Below are 21,126 nucleotides of genomic sequence, written 5' to 3' on the forward strand. Positions count from 1 at the left end.
GAAGGCCATGACCTGGATAGTTCTATCCATGTGTAGTTAGGGAACTACCCAATTTCATCTTGTCGTTGATAGTTTGTGGCCTACCAGAATAAAGAGTATTCCTGTCCAACCTAACGCCAGCCCGGCAATTTCCATGAAGATTTCGTGATAAGGATATCTTGTGTGCCCCCAAAAAAGAAAAAAAGAAGAAGGAGAAGACTACCAGGGGATCAAAAGCGGAATAGTTCAGGCACAAGAAGGATGGTGGAGAGATGGTCCGTTTTCTCGTGGATTCATTGCCCCGGGGAGGATGTTGCTTTTGCAGGACAAGACCACGGTTGGCCAGACTGACGTAGCTGTCACCTTTGGATATTTCCAGACTTCTGATTTGTTGCTGTATCCCCAGGTTCAGATATGACAGGGATTTCAGGCTCGCTCCGAGTAGCAGTTTCATGGTTAACCACTCGCGGCAAAAGACGAGCAGATGATGCGGTAGTTAAAGGGCTTGTATTATATAGTTTATCTGATCTTCTGGGGCTAAGGTTGCATGGAGTATCAAACATAGCTACGCCCTAGACCAGATTAAGAGAGCAGTCCGGAATACCACACAATTTAATTCACATTTAGTAGTTGGCTTTAGCCCGGTTATTAATTAGGCATAATTTGAGATCATATAGGCGACCGATAATCCTCACATACCGACATATGAGATCTTCCTAGGGCGCCGTCATTAATGTCCTAGAGGGCTCAGGAAGCCATTGCATTCTCCAAAAACTTCATGTGGGACGTGGTTGCCGATTTGAGGGGCAAAATTTCAGCAGCGGAGAAGCCGCAAAGTCCGAGCGTTAATGCTATGCCATCCCTGTAACCTACTAGGGTAGTATTATCCGCGCGATATCTTGATAAAACTCATGCAACTGTGCCAGAAACACCGCATGTAGTTTGTTAGCGATAATATCTACGCTCTATCGCCGACTTCATTTCGGCGCTGTTTATCGATCCGGCGGGGATTATTAACCCGCAACTGGTCTATGGATTATGGGGCATGAGCAAGGACTTTGGTGCGAATGGGATACTGCTCGAAGTGATTATCTCATGACCCGTTAAACATTTCTTTGTCCTACTAATACAAACGAGTTCTACCGAGTGCGGAATAATTTGCCTAAGATACTATAATAAACTGAACCTGACTAGTCAGGAAGGCTCGGCAGATAAAAGTAGGAGTAGAAGTAGAGGGCTACTTGGCAATGTAACACCGGGTGAAGGTCCGTACTGATTTCTGACACTAGCTCAGCTGTATGCCTATTAAAGGGTTCAAGCCATTCGGAAAAAGGGCCTGAAGGTAGGACGACACGGGCGCTAAACTTACATACAGCGGTGGGTCGGACTATGAATTCCTTCTGGCCTCTTGGTGAAAGTACGATGCATGAGCTGCAGTCCGATCTGCAGCCTGAACAGGAACATGTGAGCTATCAGGTTTTGCACGGACCTTCTGTCTCACTCTAATCTGGGATGCTGAAGGTCTGTGTTTCAAAGCCAGAGTCAATGGGGAAGCTATTTGGAGGATAGACTGAACTGCGAAATGTTGATCCATTGTAAAAAGTCCTCAAAGATAGCAAACTAGTTGGTCATAGAGATCGAGAATCACCAATCAAAGCCACATCACAGCCCGGGATTGACCATAATCTCATGAACGTCCACCTTGTTGGATCCAATCCCCCAGATATCGCAAATGCCGCCGAAATCCCCGTACGCAGGCTGAGCATCCGGTGGCTTGCTGTTAAACCGGAACAAGACAAGACATCGCTTCCCTTGGACTTTGTTTCGCACGTCTAGGTCCTCCAGGGGAAGAAACCACGCCCCGTGGATCCGATCTTCATCCTCCGGTCCGGCAACCCGTGGAGTCACGATGCGCAAACCGTCCGAGTTCTGGCAATAGTGACGGAACCACACATCGTCCTGCTTCTCTCCGCTGTAGACGACCAACGTTCCGCCTCCATCCTCGCGCGGCTTGATTCGAAGCGTGTCTGTATACGTGAGAGTCGGTAGACTCCGCCGCAGCTTCTCTTCCGGATCCTTTTCGGGGTCTCGTGGCGGTGTTGGGTTGGTGGGCGGACTCTTGGGTCGGATTAGCGTGTCGACGCAAACTCCAATGGGCAGCAGAACCCCGTCGACGATGTCTGTCCATGCGAAGTCTCTCATGTACACCTCCTGTCCGCGCAACTCTTTGACCTGGAACTCCGGCAGCGGTAGTAGCAGCATGGTCCATTGGTATCGCTTAATCAGCGCCGTCAGGAACACCCTCTTGATCTCCTCCATGGGAACGTTGTAGTCTACCTTGACTCCATCCAGTCCCATTGCGCCCAGTAGCGCCCAGCACGCATCCTGGGACACTCCAAAGGTACGACTTTGCTTGCCGGCGAGAATATACAGCGGTGAGTATTCGGTGTAGCCCACAAGCCCCGAGTTGATCAGCGACTTGAGCGACTGGCGTAGCGCTCGCGCCGAGTTTGGGTTAGCCAGAGCCTCTGCTAGCTGACCCCTGGGAGTGCTCCCGTCTGCTTCCTGGCCTTCGGCCTGGATGACGAAGGCCTGAGCCAAATCGACCGCTAGACGGGTGATGCGGATTGTGATGTCGAGCACACTAGCACAACCTCCGTAGAGGAACCGGTCGTCTTCAAGTTTCTCGCCATTGACATCCACCAGGTGTGTCGGGCCGAGCAGGACTCCCTCCTGCAGTGTCCAGCCCGATCGTAGCCACCATTCTCCATCCTGGGCTGCCACAAGCTGTCTCCTCACCTGGTCGAGATATTCCACCGCGGTCGTAGGCGCTGGGTTTCCGTCCCGCGGTCTGGACAAAAGCAGGGCCTTGAGCGCTGATTCATCCTGCCAGAATGTTGTGTGCAGCCAGACAATGCTGTTCTTTGCCTTGCGGTAGATGTGCCTATTGTGAATGAGCTACTAGTCCTGGGGAGGATAGGGATCTTCTCACATCTGCTTTCCAATCTCCTCGCCCTGGACAGCCTGCAGCTGAGGGCTCAATGGTCTCATACGGCCTTTATTTCCTTGTGGGACACACATCCAATCCCACCAGACATACCGGGTCCCGATCCTACCCATGATCCTTCTTGCTTCGGAGAGGGGCCATCGCCTTGTACCTGGCACGTCCCATGAGATTCCATCGGGAATGTCCGTAGGGAGATTCTCATAATCAGCGATGTACCCCCAGGTGTAGGACACAATACCGTAGCCCTCCCTTTCGAGAGTGCCTCTGGGGACTTCAGTGAAGGGCTTGACCTTCCATTCTTCTAGGTCGAGAAGCCATCGTGGGTTTTGGGGGTCATTGGGCGGGACTTGAATAGTATCAGCCATTTTGGCAATGTTTATGAATTGGAATGGGGAGAGGGGGTTAAATATCAGACACGTATGGGATGCCAGGAAACCCTAGGCTAACTACGTATATATGAAGAGCACGCATCGGATGGGATTTCTCGCCAAGTCATGCCTCCCAAGGGACTAGGAAGACGGATAATCTGACACTCCCCTGAAAGACCAAAGATCGTATTACGTGTACTTCTGTGGTCCAATCTTCCAATAAATTCGTATGGCGCACAGAATCGCCACGTAGACTCGCACACACCCATTTTCTAGACTCCGGGATCATCTTGGATGCATTACAAGATTGACACCGCTCCTTTGGTTTGATTGTTTTACAGTGAGGCATTTCTGTGCCGAAAAGTGGTTAGAGATGAGGAGCTGAAGATATGCATGATTGTTGCATATTTCACCAAGGGCACCGGCATTAGTCTAATGCATAGGGAAAACACCCCCTCAGCCTTCTACCAACCATATTGATGATGCTTTCATGAAATTTTCCATAGGGAAGAGCGTTACATTGATACGTACTCGTGGCTAGCTGATACTGCCTTTCGGGCAAAGACAGCTTGTTAACTCCCATGACACGTCATGGACGGTGCATCCAACATGCAGAAGCGATATTGGGATCATCAAGAGGGGCAGTAGATGATGTCGGAAATGCATCATCAGCTAAGGACTTAAAAGAAAATAAGAGCATTGGACATATAGCACGGAGCTGCATATAAATAGGACACTGTATCCCTACTGAATAGATGTGCGGCACCTCTATCCAAATCCATATCAAACACGAGAACAAAAAACCAAGCACATTCAACCATGTCTGGCGAAGGACCAACCATTTCCCTCTTCCGCTCTACCATTCTCAATCGCCTTGGTGATTCCGTTGTGGTGGCAGCCTTTGTTAACCAGGATCACTTCATCCCTCTTCATCCCCGGGACGAAATCCTGAACGTCAGTTTGGACATCAAATGGTTCCATATCCAAGCCCCAAACGGCCCCGGACAATGCTTCATTGCCCCAGAGAATGTGACCGTGAACAAGGCGTCGGTCATTTCCCTGCGGCTGCCAGAGGGTTCCAGCATCCCATTCCTCTATCATTTCCCCGCTGACGCGCCTGATGACGCGCAGTGTTTTGAACTGCAGCCGATCGATGACCCGGCCCAGCGGGAGGTCATCTTACCATCGTCGGTCATCGATACCACCAACTCGGCTCAGGACTTCCTTCACAAACTGGTGACTGTGAGCAACTATCCGATGTTTACCAAAGGCATGAAGTTGCCCCGGTCTGCGCTGCACGAACTGCTCGATGATATTCCTGCTGCGAATTCTGCCTCCCCCGTCGCAATGTTTGCGGCGACCTCTCGGGCTGCCCCTACAGATATCCCTACGCCCCCCAAGGGGGATTTGGATAAACTCATGGACCTTCTATCCGACAATGGCAAGCCGCCCGCACAGCAAGTCTCTGAGGGCAAAGCGCCCAAGCCCCCGATAACCAATGTCAAGCCTTCCGAGGCCGATAGCAACGCCGAGGCTCTACAGTGCTACAAGGACATCAAGCTGGTGACCGGGCTCGCGTGTTTGTTCCAAGAAATCCTTCGACTTCAGAAGATGCATAAGGAAGGCCGCACCTCTCCATATGGCATCTCGGATCCCAAGGAGGCCAACCTGGCCATGAAGGAGAATGCCGATCTCGCGTATCAAGTCATGCATGGCGGACTGGGCGGCTACTACGACAGTATCAATATGTACCAGCGCTCATACAACAAGACGGTAAAACACTCCGACTTGAAGATCGAGTTTACATCCGACATCTTCAAGCCGTTTGGCTTCACCAAGCCCGCGCTCACCGAGATCTCGGGCTTCCTCGAACAGTATATTGCGGCCATCGCGAAGGTCAAGACCGATACGACATCGACCAGCTTCCGGAACTCTTTCTCCAAGCAGATTCATCAGGTGCTGCGTATTAATGTGGGCGACGACGGGAATCCTGTCTGGGTGTGGCAGCCGAAGTGTCGACTGGTGTATATGCACGTCGACAGCGCGTCGTATCGCGAAACCGTAAAGACATGCCTGATGGAGAACACTCAGGAGAGCTACCAATTTTCCATGGACTACGTTGTAGTTGAGGCGGATATCAATACCGCAAATGTGGAGAGAAGACGCGAGAAACTCAATAAGGCTTTCGACATGGTCAGCGACAAGAACATCGACGCATTCGTGAGCCAGGCCGGGGTGGCGAATGAAGTCACCGATAAGACCCCTATTCAGGATGGCATGTAGTGAGTGGTTTACATAGAAATTGGTTCTTTATCTTTTGGTCGCGGCATACAAGTGCTTCTCTGATTTTCAATATTCCTAAACACTTTGTATGCAGTCATTTCATGTCGGCTTGGGGGTAGTATCAACATCTTTGTATGAGCGTAAGAGATTAAGAGAAAATACAAAATTAACCTGCAAGATTAGCATGATTCGAGGGCTCAGGTAATTGGTAATCTTACTCTAAGGCCCCCCCAGGCGAGTATCAAAATTTTAAGAGAATATCTGTAAACTATGGTACTATTTATACCAGTACGACCAACTTGGGCCAGGGTAGTCAGGTGGGGCGGTGATCACCTAACCCTTTTCTCCAGCCTTTCTTCGCCGCTCTTCAACTCACTCTCATCGTTTCCTTTTCAATTCCCCCGTGTTAATTTCTTGTACGCCCCATTTACATTCGCGTACATATTACGTATTACATACTACAGATTCAGTTCATCATGTCCGGGACAGAGGATATCCTTATATCGGACCTCTGCTCCATCGCTGCATCGCCATCGCGACCAAAAGCTAACTAAGATAATAGTCATATTAACGCCCCCAGATATTGATGTCCTTAATACTCAACCTGTACATGCTCTCTCCCCTTCTCACGCCACTATAAGCTCTGGTCCTAATGTTCTGGCGTCCGCGATCCCGCTGCCTATTTCTATTGTGATAGATTAGCTACCACCGCTCTCTTTGACCGTGAATTCAACTTCATTACGGGAATCGAATGATAGATTAAGCTTGCCGAGCGTGATACGGATAATAGCGGTGTCTAGGTTGATCCTCAGCAATAAAGCTATACGGATGTTGCTACTGTAGGACTGGAGCACGAAGTTAAGAGTGAGGGTAGTAGTATGCGGAAGATGAAAAGACCTAATGATGATGGCGGCATGGTCAAGGGGAGGCTGTTATAATTCATTCTATCTAATTCAGATAAAATCCAGCCCACCGTCTATATCAGACTGTCTCAAACTCTCAATCACCCATGTATCTATCTCTCTCTCTCTATCGATCCTTGCCATCTTCCCCACTCGCGCGCCCCGTATTCATCAGGAAACCCTAACCAACATCATGAGAGCCTAACGACCAGCTTCATGTCGCTCATTTGCCTGCCTGATAAACTCGTCCCGATATTCTTTTGCCAGGTCCCTGCTATTGCGATACGCGTTCACACCCTGTTGGTAGGATTCCGGACTCCCGATCAAGGAGTAATGCCCGACCTGGGTCATCACGTAATCCGTCTGATGGTTTGCGCCGGAGTCGATATTGCTCGGAGTCCGCGTCGGATGTGTCGCGTAGATGCCCAGAATTCCGTTTTTGAAGGTCGACGACATCGCGTAGGCGTGGTCGTCGTAGGGAGAATCATGGGCGGGAGCAGGAGCAGGAGCAGGAGCAGGAGCAGGATCGGAGCCATCGTCAACCCGCGGTCGATTGCTGCTGCTGCTGCTGCTACACCCCTGTGCATGTCCATATTGCTGGAGGGAATGCATCGCTCGGGCACCCAGAGCGCTATCATATAAGGCCTGACGTTTCAGCACGGTGTCCGAGCCATCGTGGCCTTTTGTCTCGACGAAGAAATTAGGCGTGATAGGGCGGTTGCCCTGCCGGGTGGGGATAATCTGGTCACTGAGCTGTTCCCGGACACGAGGATGCAGCTGATGAGGCGGCGCGCCGTAATAAATATCAGGCTTGGCATTGGCGAGGGTGCCGTTCGTGAGCGACGCCAGATTCGTGAATGGGTGATTGCCACCATCATGAAAAGACGCTTGTTGCGGACCGTCAAGAATCGGAAGGATTTTCTTGATCACGAGCTGCTCGTCGGGAGTCCTGTCGTTGAGTTGCTGGAATTCTTTATATTTTTGGCGCAGAGAATCTTCGGACAATACAGGGGATGGACGAGGAGCTCGTAGACGTCTTTGAATTTCGGCAATATTCTCTGGTTCACAGACGTTGGTCCCATCTGGGTATATAGAATTGGGCAAAAAAATACCGTAGTCAGTCAGATGGATTTCAAAGTTTCGATCGTATACAGTCGTTTTTTCGGTTTTTAGAGTTGGCCCCTTCGAGCTGGAGTCAGTAGGATCCATTGAATACTGACTGAAATGGGCTGGTGCAGGATACTAGAAGCAAGGCCTGCTTGGTTAGTATGCTATGCCTCTATTCCATAGAGAAGCGTCTTGGAGAGGGAGAATAGAGCGACTAAACCTACGTTTCTAATGCCCGATAGATCCGGCCCTCCACGGCGGGAAAGTTTTCTGATCTCTTGTACACAAGTAGTTGAGCAGTTGCGCAAGAAATCTGGAGCAAAAATGTAAGGGCGAGAAAACGAGCTGCTCTGATTTGAGGATAGAAGGTAGTGTCGTCGGTTAGCTTCTTATAACGCACTTTTAGTTAAAGATAGTTTCGTGAGTTTCTCCCAAAACAAGGGAGGAGGATGAAACGTGCGACGTTTCCGTTGTCGAAACTGATGCTTGGAGGACGGCATATAGAGATTCTGTACAGGTAGAGCAATCGAAAAGAAGACTGTAGAGATTAAGAATCCAGATCCGTTGGTAGGAGGCATTTCATGGGCACCTAAGATAAAGAGATTACTGTGAAACAAGCATAGTTAGGCTGGTCTCTGGTGGGGTTAGAACAAAGAGAATAGGTAGTATCACTACAAAGCATCCTTTATCCCGATCTCCTGACTTTAATTCATATCACTATCTCAATACGCGATCTAGGTGCCATACAACAGCCAGGATAGCTTGAATAGTTGTACGTAGGAGCTTTGCGCCACGAGGTCAAGGAGTTGAAATCCGGCGAGATACCGTAAGCGAGCAAGTAGATCAGAGGGCCTCGTGTGCTCAGTTTACTCTTCGGTACTCTAACTCTGCAAATGCGAGGTGGTGTTCTCCTTTTAACTATCAGAAGACCATATCTGAATATAATCAATTTTCCGGTTTCTGAGTAACGAAGGGATATTTTACCTGCTGTTTTTTTTTTTTAATTAGAGCCCCGCTACGTGAATGTATATTTCGGCTGTGATGTATACAAAGCAGAATGAGACAGACAACACATTTGAGTAAGACAAGCCACGTATATGTAGATTCCAATAGCGAAACGCTGGCAGTAACTATTTTGGCGCGGATTGGATGGTTAAATTACCCTAGGATTTATGCGCCAGGCAGTCCTATCGGGGACCAACGATACAAGGACGTTTTGTCAGATATAGGTCCCACTATTTCTATTTTCTAGTTGGAACCCTTTTCCTTGGCAAGCACATCAGTTACCTTTACCTGATCTCAGCCCCGCACTGTAGCCTTGTGAGTGTAATAAACCTACTGCCCTCATTACACTGTGATATTCTTTTCCTGACACTCTCCACGGCTAGGACTAGCACATATCAACATGAACTATTTGACGAAGACGCTGGCAAAAAGCCGCCTGAACGATGAACAAGAACAGCTGCCATTCAACCCTCCTGCAGACAGTGGAATATCACGAAAAACCTTGCGAGATATTCCACGTTATCTTTTTCGCTTCGCTAGTCCTCATTCGGACGGAGAAACAAAGGGGATGTAGGTACATTCTGAGGCAGCATGCCAAAGTCAGAGCTCTTCTACCGAAGACATTTTCTTTCGGTTGGATGCTGAGAAGCGAAAACGAGTGGCGGGATATTTGTGATAACTTTCTTGGGTGAAACGTCAGTTTGGGTAGTAACTCTGAGTGCGTTAGCCCTAGTTGAATATTCTTCTTAGGCTGTCTCTTGGGTATTGAAGGCTTTGGAAGCTCAAGATAATCCTTTAGTTTATATAATTTCGCATTTTAGAGGTAACCCTGAAGCTATCTTTTGAGTACCGCATAGACTCGAAGGCTACGAATATGAAATATATGCAGTATCTAGTACCAAGCTGGAGGGAATTGTAGGACTGGAAATATTAGCTAACCGACACATTCTCCACCCCCATTGTATGTCCGTGCATTTCCTACTAACCGACCCCTCCACCCACTAGCGTTCCGGGGTCGCCGCCAACGGCGACCCTGCCAGCTCAACGAACAGGCCATCTCAACGAACACGAATTTTCATGAAATTATTCAAAAAATCATAACAAATTGGAAATTCAAGATATCGCAATAATTCCTATACTGTTGGAAAGCTGGAGGTCTCCTCCTTATTCCTGCTTTTTCGCTGGCGCTTTATGATAATCCCCCGGTCTATGGCGTAGTCGACAAGTTCGACTATAATCTGCTTCTATTTAGCACGTAGACGAGTACGTTTTTTTAAAGTATCCAATTTCTTTTCTTTCCGCTCTATATGAGCAAGACTAGTACTGAAAACGACTCTACCAACCGGGGCACGCCGTTTAGAGGCACAATCTCGCTCTGCTTTTTCTCGTTGAACCCTAGTTATCTCGTCTAACTGCTGCTGCAACCCTGCAGCAAGCCAACCTTGCACTATACTGCCTTTTATGAATTTGGAGAGTCTCCTAGTGAATCTGTAGCCGTCCTGTACGGCGTCATATCCTAGATTTGTAGCGAATTTAGTAAGGCGTTAAATGTTCTTAGGCGTATTTAGTACTGAAGACCCTGCCTCGCTAGAGGTCGTAGATAAAGATATAGACGGCCGGATTTCTGGCAGATTAGCCAGTACAATTACTAGTTTCCAGGGTACAAGCTCTGCTAGGCGAAAAGTATAGCGAATTGTAATATTTTTAAAAGTTTTCTTACGGATAGTCGATAGAGCGTATAAAAAGTCAGTCTTAGTAAATTTCTTATATCTAGCGTACGTAACGTTAGATACTATCTCAGTATAATAATGCTTATAAGTATAAAATATGCCTATATTGAGCGGTTAAAGTAGGTAAAATAAATAAAAAGGTAAAATAAATAATACAATCTTATGCTTCTTACAGTATTGGACGAATTCGTAAATGAGATAGAATCTATACCTGTTACAGAGTAGGAGACGATAATCTCTCCTAGTTCGATATTTTGTATAGAGGTTAAAGGCCTGAATCTACTAAAAAGCAAAAGAATCCGTTATATAGTTACTATCGGAGACTCCTATATGGGTCTCTTTCGACGCTTTATCGAACCAGCCACGGAAGATCTATTTACCAGGTATAATAATAAAAGGAGGGCATAGGTCCCCGGCTGCAGAAATTGCCTCTACAACCGTAATATATTCCCGGTTGGAGTTGAGGCCTAAGTAGGTCTTTGTATAATCTTTAGTAATAATCTACTGGTCTTTTCTAATACTAATTTGAAAGCCTATTTTATCGAAATTCCAGATATCGTTATCTAGGATCCTATATACAGCAATAACGTTTTAAAGACGGCAATACCAATCCTCCAGATCGTCTCGATTATAAGTACGATGTCGCTCTATCTCTATAGCCCTTGCCTTCTTCATATTATATTATAGGTAACGTATAAGCCAGCGGGATAGCCACTTATCGCCAACAGTAGGAAATAAAATGTTAGGATTATTATAAGTTTTCTTTAGGATCGAATCGGCCGCTGTTCGTACTATCTTAGGCCTCGGGGGGAGACTAACTCTTACCCAGCATTCAATATACTGTATTAGAGCAGAGTTCTGGGCCTCAGTAAACTTTAAATTGCCTAATAGCCGTGTTATTCGTGAATCACGATCTAAGAAGCGATTTCGAAGGCGCAGACGAGAAACATCAAAAAGACGAGCAGTTTTTGAGATATTAGGTTTTTTTTTTGGTAACTCAGAGCTTCTAGAGCCCTACTAATTCGAGACTCGATCTCAGAATAATTGCTAGCCATCGTGGGGTTGAATAATGAGGCGTCAAAGTAGGGTGGTCAAATCATAAAAACTCTGTTCGTTGAGATGACCTGTTCGTTGAGCTGGCAGGGTCGCCGTGGCGGCGACCCCGGAACGCTAGTGGGTGGAGGGGTCGGTTACCTTAGCATCCCCCAGGTCTCTTGCAAGAAATTATTCCAACCCACCTTCCCGAACCATCAGACTAGACCAGAAAACTCGAATCCACAATACCCCGACCGGATTTTGAGATCTCTAGATATGTTCTCTGGAGTAATCTGGCTCCTGCGTAATCTGGATGAGTTCTTAGGATAGTGGAGACTAGCCGTAGGAACTCAATTTGAGTTGTCAAGAGCAAACGCACTCCCAAGAGCTAGGTTGCATGTTCAAAGCAAATCCTAGTTTGCCATGGTGGTCTACTGAACAGACAGCGTAGAATATTGCGCCCGCGATTTTTGCCCCGTCGCCTTGTCATATTTACTCCAGCTTACTTACAGAAGATTCTCTTTTTCAAGAAACTCATTCGAGCAGCGAGGGCGGGACTTAAGAGGGCATATTTCATCGGGTAGATCGTTTTTAGATGACGCTTCGAAGGTGGAACTTCTGGCCGGCCACATTTAGTAAGGTGTTTGCGGACTTGCTTACAATTATGTAAGGTGTCCCGTTATGGACGGAGTAGTTGAAAAGCCGAAATCTCGGCGTAGAAAGAGGGCTCGTCAAAACGAGAGCCATTGTTGATGGTGCTTGAGAATAGATGTATCTTTACGGACATCAGAACGAACTAACTAAATGGAAAGATTGAAAGTCGAAAGTCTTTAACGCTTTTCGGCAAAGACACAAGTCATCATTCCCTTTCAATTTGCAGGATTTCTTCAGTACTTGTATAAATATTTGTCCTCTGATATTTTATGAACATAGGAATAGGCAGCCTGATATTCGATTGTTCGATTGAAGTCGCACCAAATCATTCTCAAATTGCAGCTATTGAAATAAAACCACCTTCGCTTGGAATAGGAAGACCCCTTGACGCAAGCTTAATAGCCCTTTTCCTTTTTGTTTTCGAGGACAGGTCTTCCCAATTCTCATACAGCATTAAGTCTGCGCATGAAATTCTCGCTATGTGACCTTGGGCTTGTGTTTGATCAGGAGCCTTGGGTAGTATTTCGTGATTGGGGGTCTCGCTAGGAGATAAAGAAGCGCTAGGCCAGCCTTCAGTATTAGTGGACGCTTGGGGAATGGTCCACTGCTCGAATTCCCCTTCAGCAGGGGGCTCTTCGGGAACAGGCTCAGGCTCGGGGAAAGGCTCAAATTCGGGGAAAGGCTCTTCAAGAACAGGCTCAGATTCGGGGAAAGGCTCTTCAAGAACAGACTCAGATTCGGGGAAAGGCTCTTCAAGAATAGGCTCAGGTTCGGGGAAAGGCTCTTCGGGAACAGGCTCAGGTTCGGGGAAAGGCTCTTCAGGAACAGGCTCAGGTTCGGGGAAAGGCTCTTCAAGAACAGGCTCAGGTTCGGGGAAAGGCTCTTCAAGAACAAGCCCAGGCTCTTCAGGAACAGGCTCAGGTTCTTCAGGAAGAGAATAAGCTGGGTCAGTTCCGTTCAGGTTTTTCCCTAATGATGCATTGGAAAAATCAATTCAGCTCTAACATTATACCATTGTTTTGTTGGTGAGATGACTTACCGCGCTGGTCTTGCATGGAAAACAAACGAATTGAGAGTATCTCGAGGATCATTTTCATCACGACAATATCAAACTGGTGGTCTCGACCGAGAATATTATAAAATTCGCGCAGCCCAAGCGCTGGATCTTCAGGCTCTAGTAGTCGTTGCAAGTTCTCCCCAATATAACTTGGAAGCCATGTTTCACCAGCGGGAAGACTTGAAAAAACGTCCCTCGTTACCTGCAGCACTTCAAGAATAGGAATCTCCTCATCTAATTGCTTCATTTTTTGTTTGGCAATGGTTTCAAGCTCAGGGAGGCCGTACGTCCTTGAGGCGTGGTAGACGAGAACACTCTTCTTGTATTCTCTGGAGATATCGGATGTGCCTTCGTCAAGAGGCGAGTTGACTGTCTCGTAGCCACCTGTGTATAAAAAATGCACCATGGTATGTCCGACATCCTCGTGGATATCAGACATGGTGATAATTGTCGAAAGTCCAAAAAATTCCAGCTCGAATTTTGGGCATTTCCGAAGAAAATGAGAGGGAAGGCCATATCGCTTATTCCCTATGGCGAGGGTAACAAAAGGTGATTCGTAGGGCCAGCAAATAGATCAGAATACGCTGGTTCCAATATATTCGAAGGACTTACGATGACAAGGGTCTATGATAGTCAATATTTGGAGAAACCTCTTGAGGCAGCGAACGCCTGGCCACCTCATTCGATTGGCGCTGCTTCATCTTCTTTTTAGACTCTTTTTTGGCCATTTTGTTATGTCGGCTATCAAGCAACTACCCGGCATTTTTCAAAGCAAATATGAAAGGCAAGGACGTGGGAACACCCGACTACTTTAATATAGGTGAGAGACGCGAGATGCGGGGTAATGCAGGTATGAGTTGTTCTGCAAGGCAGTCGAAACACGTTATCTGTGTAGTGAGAAGCAACTTAATGTCAATTTCTAAACAGCGGATATGAGCCATTAGACGACTTCCAAATGGGCTGCTTTTTTTCAACCTACGATGTCCACAGACCATAAATAGCTTATTCAATAAACTTTCTCGTGTGGGGTCCTAATGATCGCCCGGCCGTATACCAAACCGCGTCGGCATTTTTCGGCGGCAGGTGACGCTAAATATAGAAGTTTACCAACCATCGGACCCAGGACATCCTAAAATCAAAGCATCACCTGCTCAGAGAAATGATTCGTTTCGCTTTAAGCGGGGTTGGTGAGGTTCTATTTCCTACGACTCAAGAGGACCTCTATTAGGACTAGTAAGGGCTATTAAGGGCCTACGCTATACTTACCCACGGGGGTGTGAGCGTATCTAATGCCAAGCCGGAGGGTACGGTACAAAATAATACGGAAGATTACCTTGACCGACCGCCAGAGGCGCAATTTTAAGACTAAGTTGGACCAGCGAGAGGTGCTAATATGTCGAAATAGCGATTACAGTGCTCATGATATTTCATACGCTGACCCCTCGCCTTAAGCGATTGCAGGGTACCACAATCTCTAATCTCTATATACATGACCTTTTTTTTTCTGCTGGGTTTATCGGGGGCGGAACAAGGAACAAGCAGTGGTCTAATGCCAGTCCTCGTATCACTATTCTACAAAAAAACGTACAGCGGTGATTACCTTGAACTTCGAAATCAACAGCTTTAAAGGCAAGGTTCTGGCCCAATTGTTTGAAAGCGAATATGATCTTATCTCTAGGAGACCTCACTTTGCTGAAAAAGTCGCCATGCCATGCAATTGTAGTCCACAGGGCTCTTCACATATAAGGGGGCACTGAAGGCAGACTAATAAGCGTCTTTCAAGAGGCGTTTCTACGAAGTTGCCAGAAAAATGCGCTTGCGTAAACTACAAAAGCGTGGTAACTTTTAAAGAAAAGATCAGTGGTTACATACTGCGCCACCTAGAAGCCTTGAAAAGAGCCGTAGCGAGGTAAGCTATAAACTGAAATTCCATTTGAGCTTGACCGGAAGAAAACACAGCCCGCGGCATTGCCCAAACGATGATATTAGGATAGATAAGCAACCTGGATTTCCGGCCCTTAGTTATGAAGAGTTCATGGCACAAGCCGTTCAGAAGTCTAGGAGCTATCGGAGTAATATGGCTCCGAGTCTTTCTCATCTGTAGTCCCCTCATCCTCTGATCCATGATTGACCCTTCGACACCATTGATCCAACTGAGCACTCTGCTTAGAAGTGATAAGAAACCGTTCCTTGTATGCAGCAAGCACCAGAATCCTTGTGCGCCATTTGAAAGTACCTGGGTGTGACACAACAAATAGCACAGCGTTATAAAATTTAGCGCAGTCATTGGTTTCAATGTGGAACTTGCCAATGACTATGAGAAACATAAGTCGAAATGCTGCATTCCTTGCTATGGTTTTATTGCCCTTAACAGTTCGGTCCCGCTTGTAGTCGAGCTCATAAGTGGTTTTGCAGGCTCTGAGGTCGACAAAAATATCATCGATCGATTGTTGTCCAAGAACATCGACTCCGAGAAAATCATATGTTCCACAAAGTGTGTAATATTGAGAGAGATCGGCAGGCAACGAACGAAAACAATGCCTGTAGCCTATTTCATTTCCTTTGAGGGCAACATCAAACAAAGGAATAGCGCCGTGATCAAATTTTGTGACCTGAGGTTGAGCTCTACGTTGGAAGTCGACAAAAGAACGAAGGTATGGAATCATGGAGAGATCGATATCGTACAAAACACCTCCAAATTTCAATTTCGTCTTTTGGGTCTCTGGTCGATTTGCTGAGGAGGTGTTTGTTTCCAAGACTGTTGACTGGTTATTCAGCTTGAAATAAATGTCATGTGGTAACAACTGCCTTCCTTCGGCTTTCCAGACCACTAACTCATTATGCTGGCCATTATACTTGACAACGGCTTTCTCGCCACTCTCTTTTACCACTTTGATGATTCTCTTGATTATCGTAGCTAGTTTCATGAGATCTTCTTGGTGTTCATTGTCCCATTTCTTGATCTCAGGCGTGACGTCTTTAACTCTTGGCAGCTCAAACACACCGTTTCTGTGGTAGGCACGCACGAGATTGGGGGTTTGAGATACCCACAACTGCGGAAGAACCTCTTGAAGGTCGATCTGCTTGTGAAAGACCCGTGTTTTTATTTTGAGGGTTGATTCAGTTGGAACGGTTTGGCCTTGTTTTTTGATCCGCAATGCGGTCCTCGTCGAGGACATATGAGGAAGCTTACTAGTTGAGTGAAGGGATAGTGACTCTATCATACTGGATAGTGGGTCCACTCCTACATCTACAGTTGAGGTTACATCAACGTATCGGTCTGTCTCATAGCGCAGCATGAGCCTCAAATCACCAAGCCGATATGAGATAATAACACTTCCTTGAGTGAGCGCGGGAGCTGAATCAATAGACTCCAAATTTCGTTTTATTTGTTCCAACACTTGGGAAACAAGAGTTTTGACTGCTTCTGATGGATCCCCAGTAGATATCTGCCGAACAGCTCCCGCCAGCTCCACCATGGCAGAAGCCAGGGAATTGTAAGAGGCCAGCGTTACCTGCTGCTCTGCTGGTATTTCTCCAGCCAAACTGACAACAAACTTGATTTGTCCAGGAAAGCACATGTTCAAGGCACATGCAATCGGACAGGAAGATACCAAGGGTTTGGCCATTCCTCATGATTTGATTATCACGGGGGATATTGATACCAGTGCCACTTGATCGGATCATTGTACTTGTTTGTAGTATTGATATTTGGACTATCCACAGCCTTGCTCATATTGAGTTGTCTTAGTCCATTGTCTATAAAAACATGTTCTGATTGAATTAGAAGCTGGACTAACTTTCTGTATGTTGGGTAGTAAGTAGATATTTGCCGGGTATATTTGTTTATCTTCTCCACCCGATCTTTTTATTTATGAAGATGAACTTTATGTGTTAGTATTATATAAGTAGAGGCCTAGGAGAGTGATAATGTACATATGGAATGTATAAAAATACAGAATATTGAGAGACCCAACACCAATGCAACGCTCCGCCCTAATCGCACTATTCTGTGCTCAGCACTTGATGAAATAGACTGTGGAATGGATAAAGGGGATGTTCAGCAGGAGTAAGCTTCGCGGCGCGACGCGAGAGCGCAATTGCCCCCTGAAGGTCTTCTACGACCCCAGTCACTTCGTAGCGTTCGTAGAGTCGTCGCGCAAGATTGCAAAGATAGATCGGAAGACTGGGATCATCAGCAGGCGTGATCTCCAATGCTATCCGGATCACCTCGAGCGCTCTTTCGATATCGCTCGGCAGCCGCATCGTCCTGTATCGCGCCCCTAACCAATAGGCGAGAGTGCTTCGGTGCATCGCCACGACTTTGGCATCATCGCGACTGATTGATATTGACTCGGCAGTGGAAAGGGCTTCTTCAGCGGCCTTGATAGCCAAATCCAGATCCGCACCGTTGCCTCCGTCCAGAAACCGCTGGCCCAGTAAGTTCGCAAGATAGTCCAAATAGCGGGTTTTTGCCGATTGTGAACCGGAAAACAGTCTCACAACGCTGACAATGTCCTCAATAGCCTGACTGATAGTCATGGCGTCCTTGGTGCGCTGATATTGTCTTTCAAGGACAGCGGCACGCTGATGCAAAGCAGCTGGGCGTCGAGGATGGCCGTTAGGCGTAACGGTGACAGCTTTGTCGGCCTCGCGCATTTCATTTCCAGGAACAGGGAGGTCGTGATGCACAGAATCCCAGTACCGCATGTTCAACCCTTGATCGAATGTAGCTAGTCTTGGAGTCAATTGCGGATGGCCGCCTCGCGTTCGCTTTAGCACCTCCTCCGCTAGATTAGCGCCATACTCGAGGTCGACTCTATCACCAAAATGACAGTATCGGGCCATGAGACTTTGACTAAGTGCAGTTAGTAGGCTGTCGCGCGCAGGGGTTTCCGCTGTTAGCATTTCGACAAACGTCTGGACTTCGCAAGACGACGGTATTCCAGAACAGCAAAATAGGGAGAGAGCTAGCTTGGGCTGGAACTCTGGAAACAGTTCCTTAACCTGATAGATCAGAACACCCGACTGGTCATCTGTCTGTCCTTGTTTCTCGTCCGTCTGATCCATGTCTTTCTGAATTTGATCCTCGGTTTCCTTCGTCTGCTCGTCAGACTGTTCCGTCACTTGTTCTTCTGGTTGGCCCTCTGTATTCTCTCCAGTCTCCTTGGTGTCGTTCGCAGTGTCCGCTTCAATCTCCTTTTCGGTCTTATCCTCCGTCTTTTCTTCTGTCGGCTCTTCAGTCTTTGCTTCTGTCCTCTCTTCGGTCAATTGCTCTTCGGTCACTTCGTCTAACGGTTCTTGGGGGTGCTCTTCGGACTGCTCTTCGGACTGCTCTTCGGACTGCTCTTCGGACTGCTCTTCGGACTGCTCTTCGGACTGCTCTTCCGACTCCATGCTCTGCTCGTCCGACTTGTCAGACCCTGCCTCTGTCTGGCTCAGACCATCCGACACCTCCACTAGCTGGTCTTGTGTCTGTCCCTCCCCCTCTGCCTTGTCGGATAGCCGGTAGGATTTCTTGACGTGAAACACCCACTTGGCAAACGCATGCTCCGCAAATACAAACGACGCTCGGCACCACTGATGGTATAGTTTCTTTTTGTAAAACGGCGCCTGGACGTACTTCTCGATCGACATAAATTTATTCTTTGTAACGAACGGAAGGGACTGATAGGCGAAACAGCTGTGGGCCATGGTCTTGTGACAGGACTCAATAGACAGCTGCTCCAACCAACTAGGCTTTTGTGTCTGTTTTTCGACAGGTAAAAGGTAATCTCTGACCGTCTGATGAGCGAAATAAATGCGATCATTGTAGACGTCGAAGAAGGGTCCGCAAGTCTCGCGAAGCCAGCTTTTAAAGTCCACTACTGGCAGGCCCAGTTCTTCCTCCCGATCACAGCTCGTGCAGTCGTCAACGTGAAGAGCCAGAGCAATTGCCATCTCTCGGACGGTGAGTGGTTTCGTCGTGGCAAGTACTAGTTCCAGCATGATCCGCACGTCGTCGCGGTTGCTCTCGTGGATTTCGTCCAGTAAGACTCGGTAGATCTCGAACACGGTCTTGGGCAAGTGGTCAAATGTCCGGGACCAGTAATTTGTCCCCGGTCGGACAGGTAGAGAATAGAGATAGGTGAATAACAGGTCGGTAAACAAGTAGCTCGCGTTGTTGTGAACTTGCAGGTGCCGGAGCAATTTTATTTTCGTGCCCTCGTCGCGAATGCGTCTCTCACGGGCAAAAGATTCCACCCGATCCTGGGCCACCCGAGCGATATCGCCCATGATCGACTCTCGACACTCAGCGTCCTCATCGAGGCTTAGAATGGTGCCGTTTGTTAGTAGCTCGAGGAGGCCGGGAACGGGACGGGTCGTGAGGAGGAACTTCACTTTGGAATCAGGGAACCTGGTCTGATAGGAGTTTAGTAGTTTCAGCGCAGTCTCCAGATGCGCGTTCTGGCACTCATCCAAAGCATCCAAGACCACAGCCACCCGCTCGTGGGGAGTCCCCCGACTGGCGATCTCAATCAGTTCCCAAAACAGGTCAGAGTCAGGTCGCACACTCTGCCGCGTGGCCTGTTCTGCCTTTTCTTCCACTTCGTTCAAGTGGGAACACTGCCGTAGAATGCCGTCGAGGACTTCATACAGGGCGATATTCAGATTGTTCTTGTCGCCACCGTCCTTGAAAAAGAAGGAGCAGAGAGACATGGGCCGCACTCGGGACAGCTCAGTTAAGAGATACTTAGCGAGAACCGACTTGCCCGTTCCTGGTTGCCCGGTAAGAACAAACAGTCCACTATCAGCGTGAATTGCAGCATTAAAGGTTGGATGGCTTAACACTCCATGCCCGGTGTTGTTATGGGGGTTGGCGATCTGCTTCACGTAATCCTGGTACGTATCGGCGCGAGACAGACGGGCATCTGGCATGATCTTATCCATGAGATTCGCTCTTCGCTGGGCAACCGAAAAGACGCTGACGATGTTCTTGATATGCTCCCCCCGCCGCACACCTTCGTTAAGCACACGCTTCAGCGACTTGCCGCTATGCGTCTGTATACACCACTGCAGTTCCAGTTCCGCGGCCTGAATATCGGCAACCATAGCCTCCCAGCTGCGCCATTTGGCCGAGTTCGGGGCAAAGCGATAGGTGGAGTGGTCGTAGAAACGCGCGCTGGCGAGAAGATAGCGGATGACGAGTTTGTACAGCTCGACGACTCTGGCGTTCACTGCCGTCTGCAGCTCTGGCGTCTTCCATGAATTTACCGTCGGGACCTTGGTCAGCGCTGTGTACCATGGCATCCTGGATATCACGTAGTTGATTCCCGATTGTTGCGAATCGCCCTGTCGAGCGTTGTTGATGATAGTCTAGACCGGCTTAGTATGACATCGATTTGGGGAGAGGCCCTCGCAGTATCGCATACCGGTGCAATGATCAAACAAGTCGCCAGCCATGCGGTCGACGAGGTAGGACAGGTCTCCACCATTTCTTCAATGGTCGATTTCATTTTATCGATAGACAGCGTGACAAAAGACAGCATTTTGCGCCCGTACGACGTCCGTTCAAAGGCATCGCAGCCGCGGGTAAACAGGGTCTCGATTAAAGCGCGCCGAGAGGCCTCGTCCAACAGGGATATCCAACGCGAAGGGTTCCGATCCAATCCATGGGCGTGTTCCGGGCTGATGGGACGAAGGGCTGCAGCCAGAACGTATTCATAGTCGGCGATAATGGCGGCGGTGGCGGCGTCGGTCCTCAGCTGGACGTAGGCCTCGTCCCACACATCGCGAGTAATTTCGGTAGGAGTTCCTACATCTTCGTTCGAATTGGGGGATACGAGAATCGTCTCGGAGGAGTCTGGCCTCGATCTTAGGGACAATCGAACCTGGCGCAGTCCCATGATGTCAGCGGCAAAGCGTCAAACAAGGACAGCGACATGAGTAGACGATCGTTCTCTGGAGAAATGGGCGACAATCCTCGATGATATAAACAAACCCGCCATCGGAGCAATGC

At 48.0% G+C, this 21,126-nt stretch overlaps 6 protein-coding genes across 6 annotated transcripts; 1 reads left to right on the top strand and 5 right to left on the bottom strand.

The window, feature by feature from the left end:
• Positions 1-1,641: 1,641 nt before the first annotated feature.
• Positions 1,642-3,351, bottom strand: KD926_005561 (uncharacterized protein; the record flags this gene model as incomplete). Its single annotated transcript, XM_053098767.1, has 2 exons — positions 1,642-2,923; positions 2,972-3,351. The coding sequence occupies 2 exons, from the start codon at positions 3,349-3,351 to the stop codon at positions 1,642-1,644; spliced, it is 1,662 nt and encodes a 553-aa protein (XP_052957461.1).
• Positions 3,352-4,173: 822 nt separating this feature from the next.
• On the top strand, positions 4,174-5,637 carry KD926_005562 (uncharacterized protein; the record flags this gene model as incomplete). Its single annotated transcript, XM_053098768.1, has 1 exon — positions 4,174-5,637. One exon carries the CDS (start codon positions 4,174-4,176, stop codon positions 5,635-5,637), a length of 1,464 nt encoding a protein of 487 aa, XP_052957462.1.
• A 1,103-nt stretch (positions 5,638-6,740) lies between these two features.
• Positions 6,741-7,748, bottom strand: KD926_005563 (uncharacterized protein; the record flags this gene model as incomplete). Its single annotated transcript, XM_053098769.1, has 1 exon — positions 6,741-7,748. The coding sequence occupies one exon, from the start codon at positions 7,746-7,748 to the stop codon at positions 6,741-6,743; it is 1,008 nt and encodes a 335-aa protein (XP_052957463.1).
• A 4,653-nt stretch (positions 7,749-12,401) lies between these two features.
• On the bottom strand, positions 12,402-13,566 carry KD926_005564 (uncharacterized protein; the record flags this gene model as incomplete). Its single annotated transcript, XM_053098770.1, has 2 exons — positions 12,402-13,039; positions 13,110-13,566. 2 exons carry the CDS (start codon positions 13,564-13,566, stop codon positions 12,402-12,404), a joined length of 1,095 nt encoding a protein of 364 aa, XP_052957464.1.
• Positions 13,567-15,184: 1,618 nt separating this feature from the next.
• Positions 15,185-16,756, bottom strand: KD926_005565 (geranylgeranyl pyrophosphate synthetase; the record flags this gene model as incomplete). Its single annotated transcript, XM_053098771.1, has 1 exon — positions 15,185-16,756. The coding sequence occupies one exon, from the start codon at positions 16,754-16,756 to the stop codon at positions 15,185-15,187; it is 1,572 nt and encodes a 523-aa protein (XP_052957465.1).
• A 376-nt stretch (positions 16,757-17,132) lies between these two features.
• On the bottom strand, positions 17,133-21,013 carry KD926_005566 (uncharacterized protein; the record flags this gene model as incomplete). The annotated part of the gene is made up of 2 exons (XM_053098772.1): positions 17,133-20,483; positions 20,540-21,013. The coding sequence occupies 2 exons, from the start codon at positions 21,011-21,013 to the stop codon at positions 17,133-17,135; spliced, it is 3,825 nt and encodes a 1,274-aa protein (XP_052957466.1).
• Positions 21,014-21,126: the final 113 nt, after the last annotated feature.

Source organism: Aspergillus affinis (assembly GCF_023601865.1).
Source record: "Aspergillus affinis strain CMG 70 chromosome Unknown NODE_27_length_306053_cov_87_951578, whole genome shotgun sequence".
In the NCBI taxonomy this organism is placed as follows: domain Eukaryota; kingdom Fungi; phylum Ascomycota; class Eurotiomycetes; order Eurotiales; family Aspergillaceae; genus Aspergillus; species Aspergillus affinis.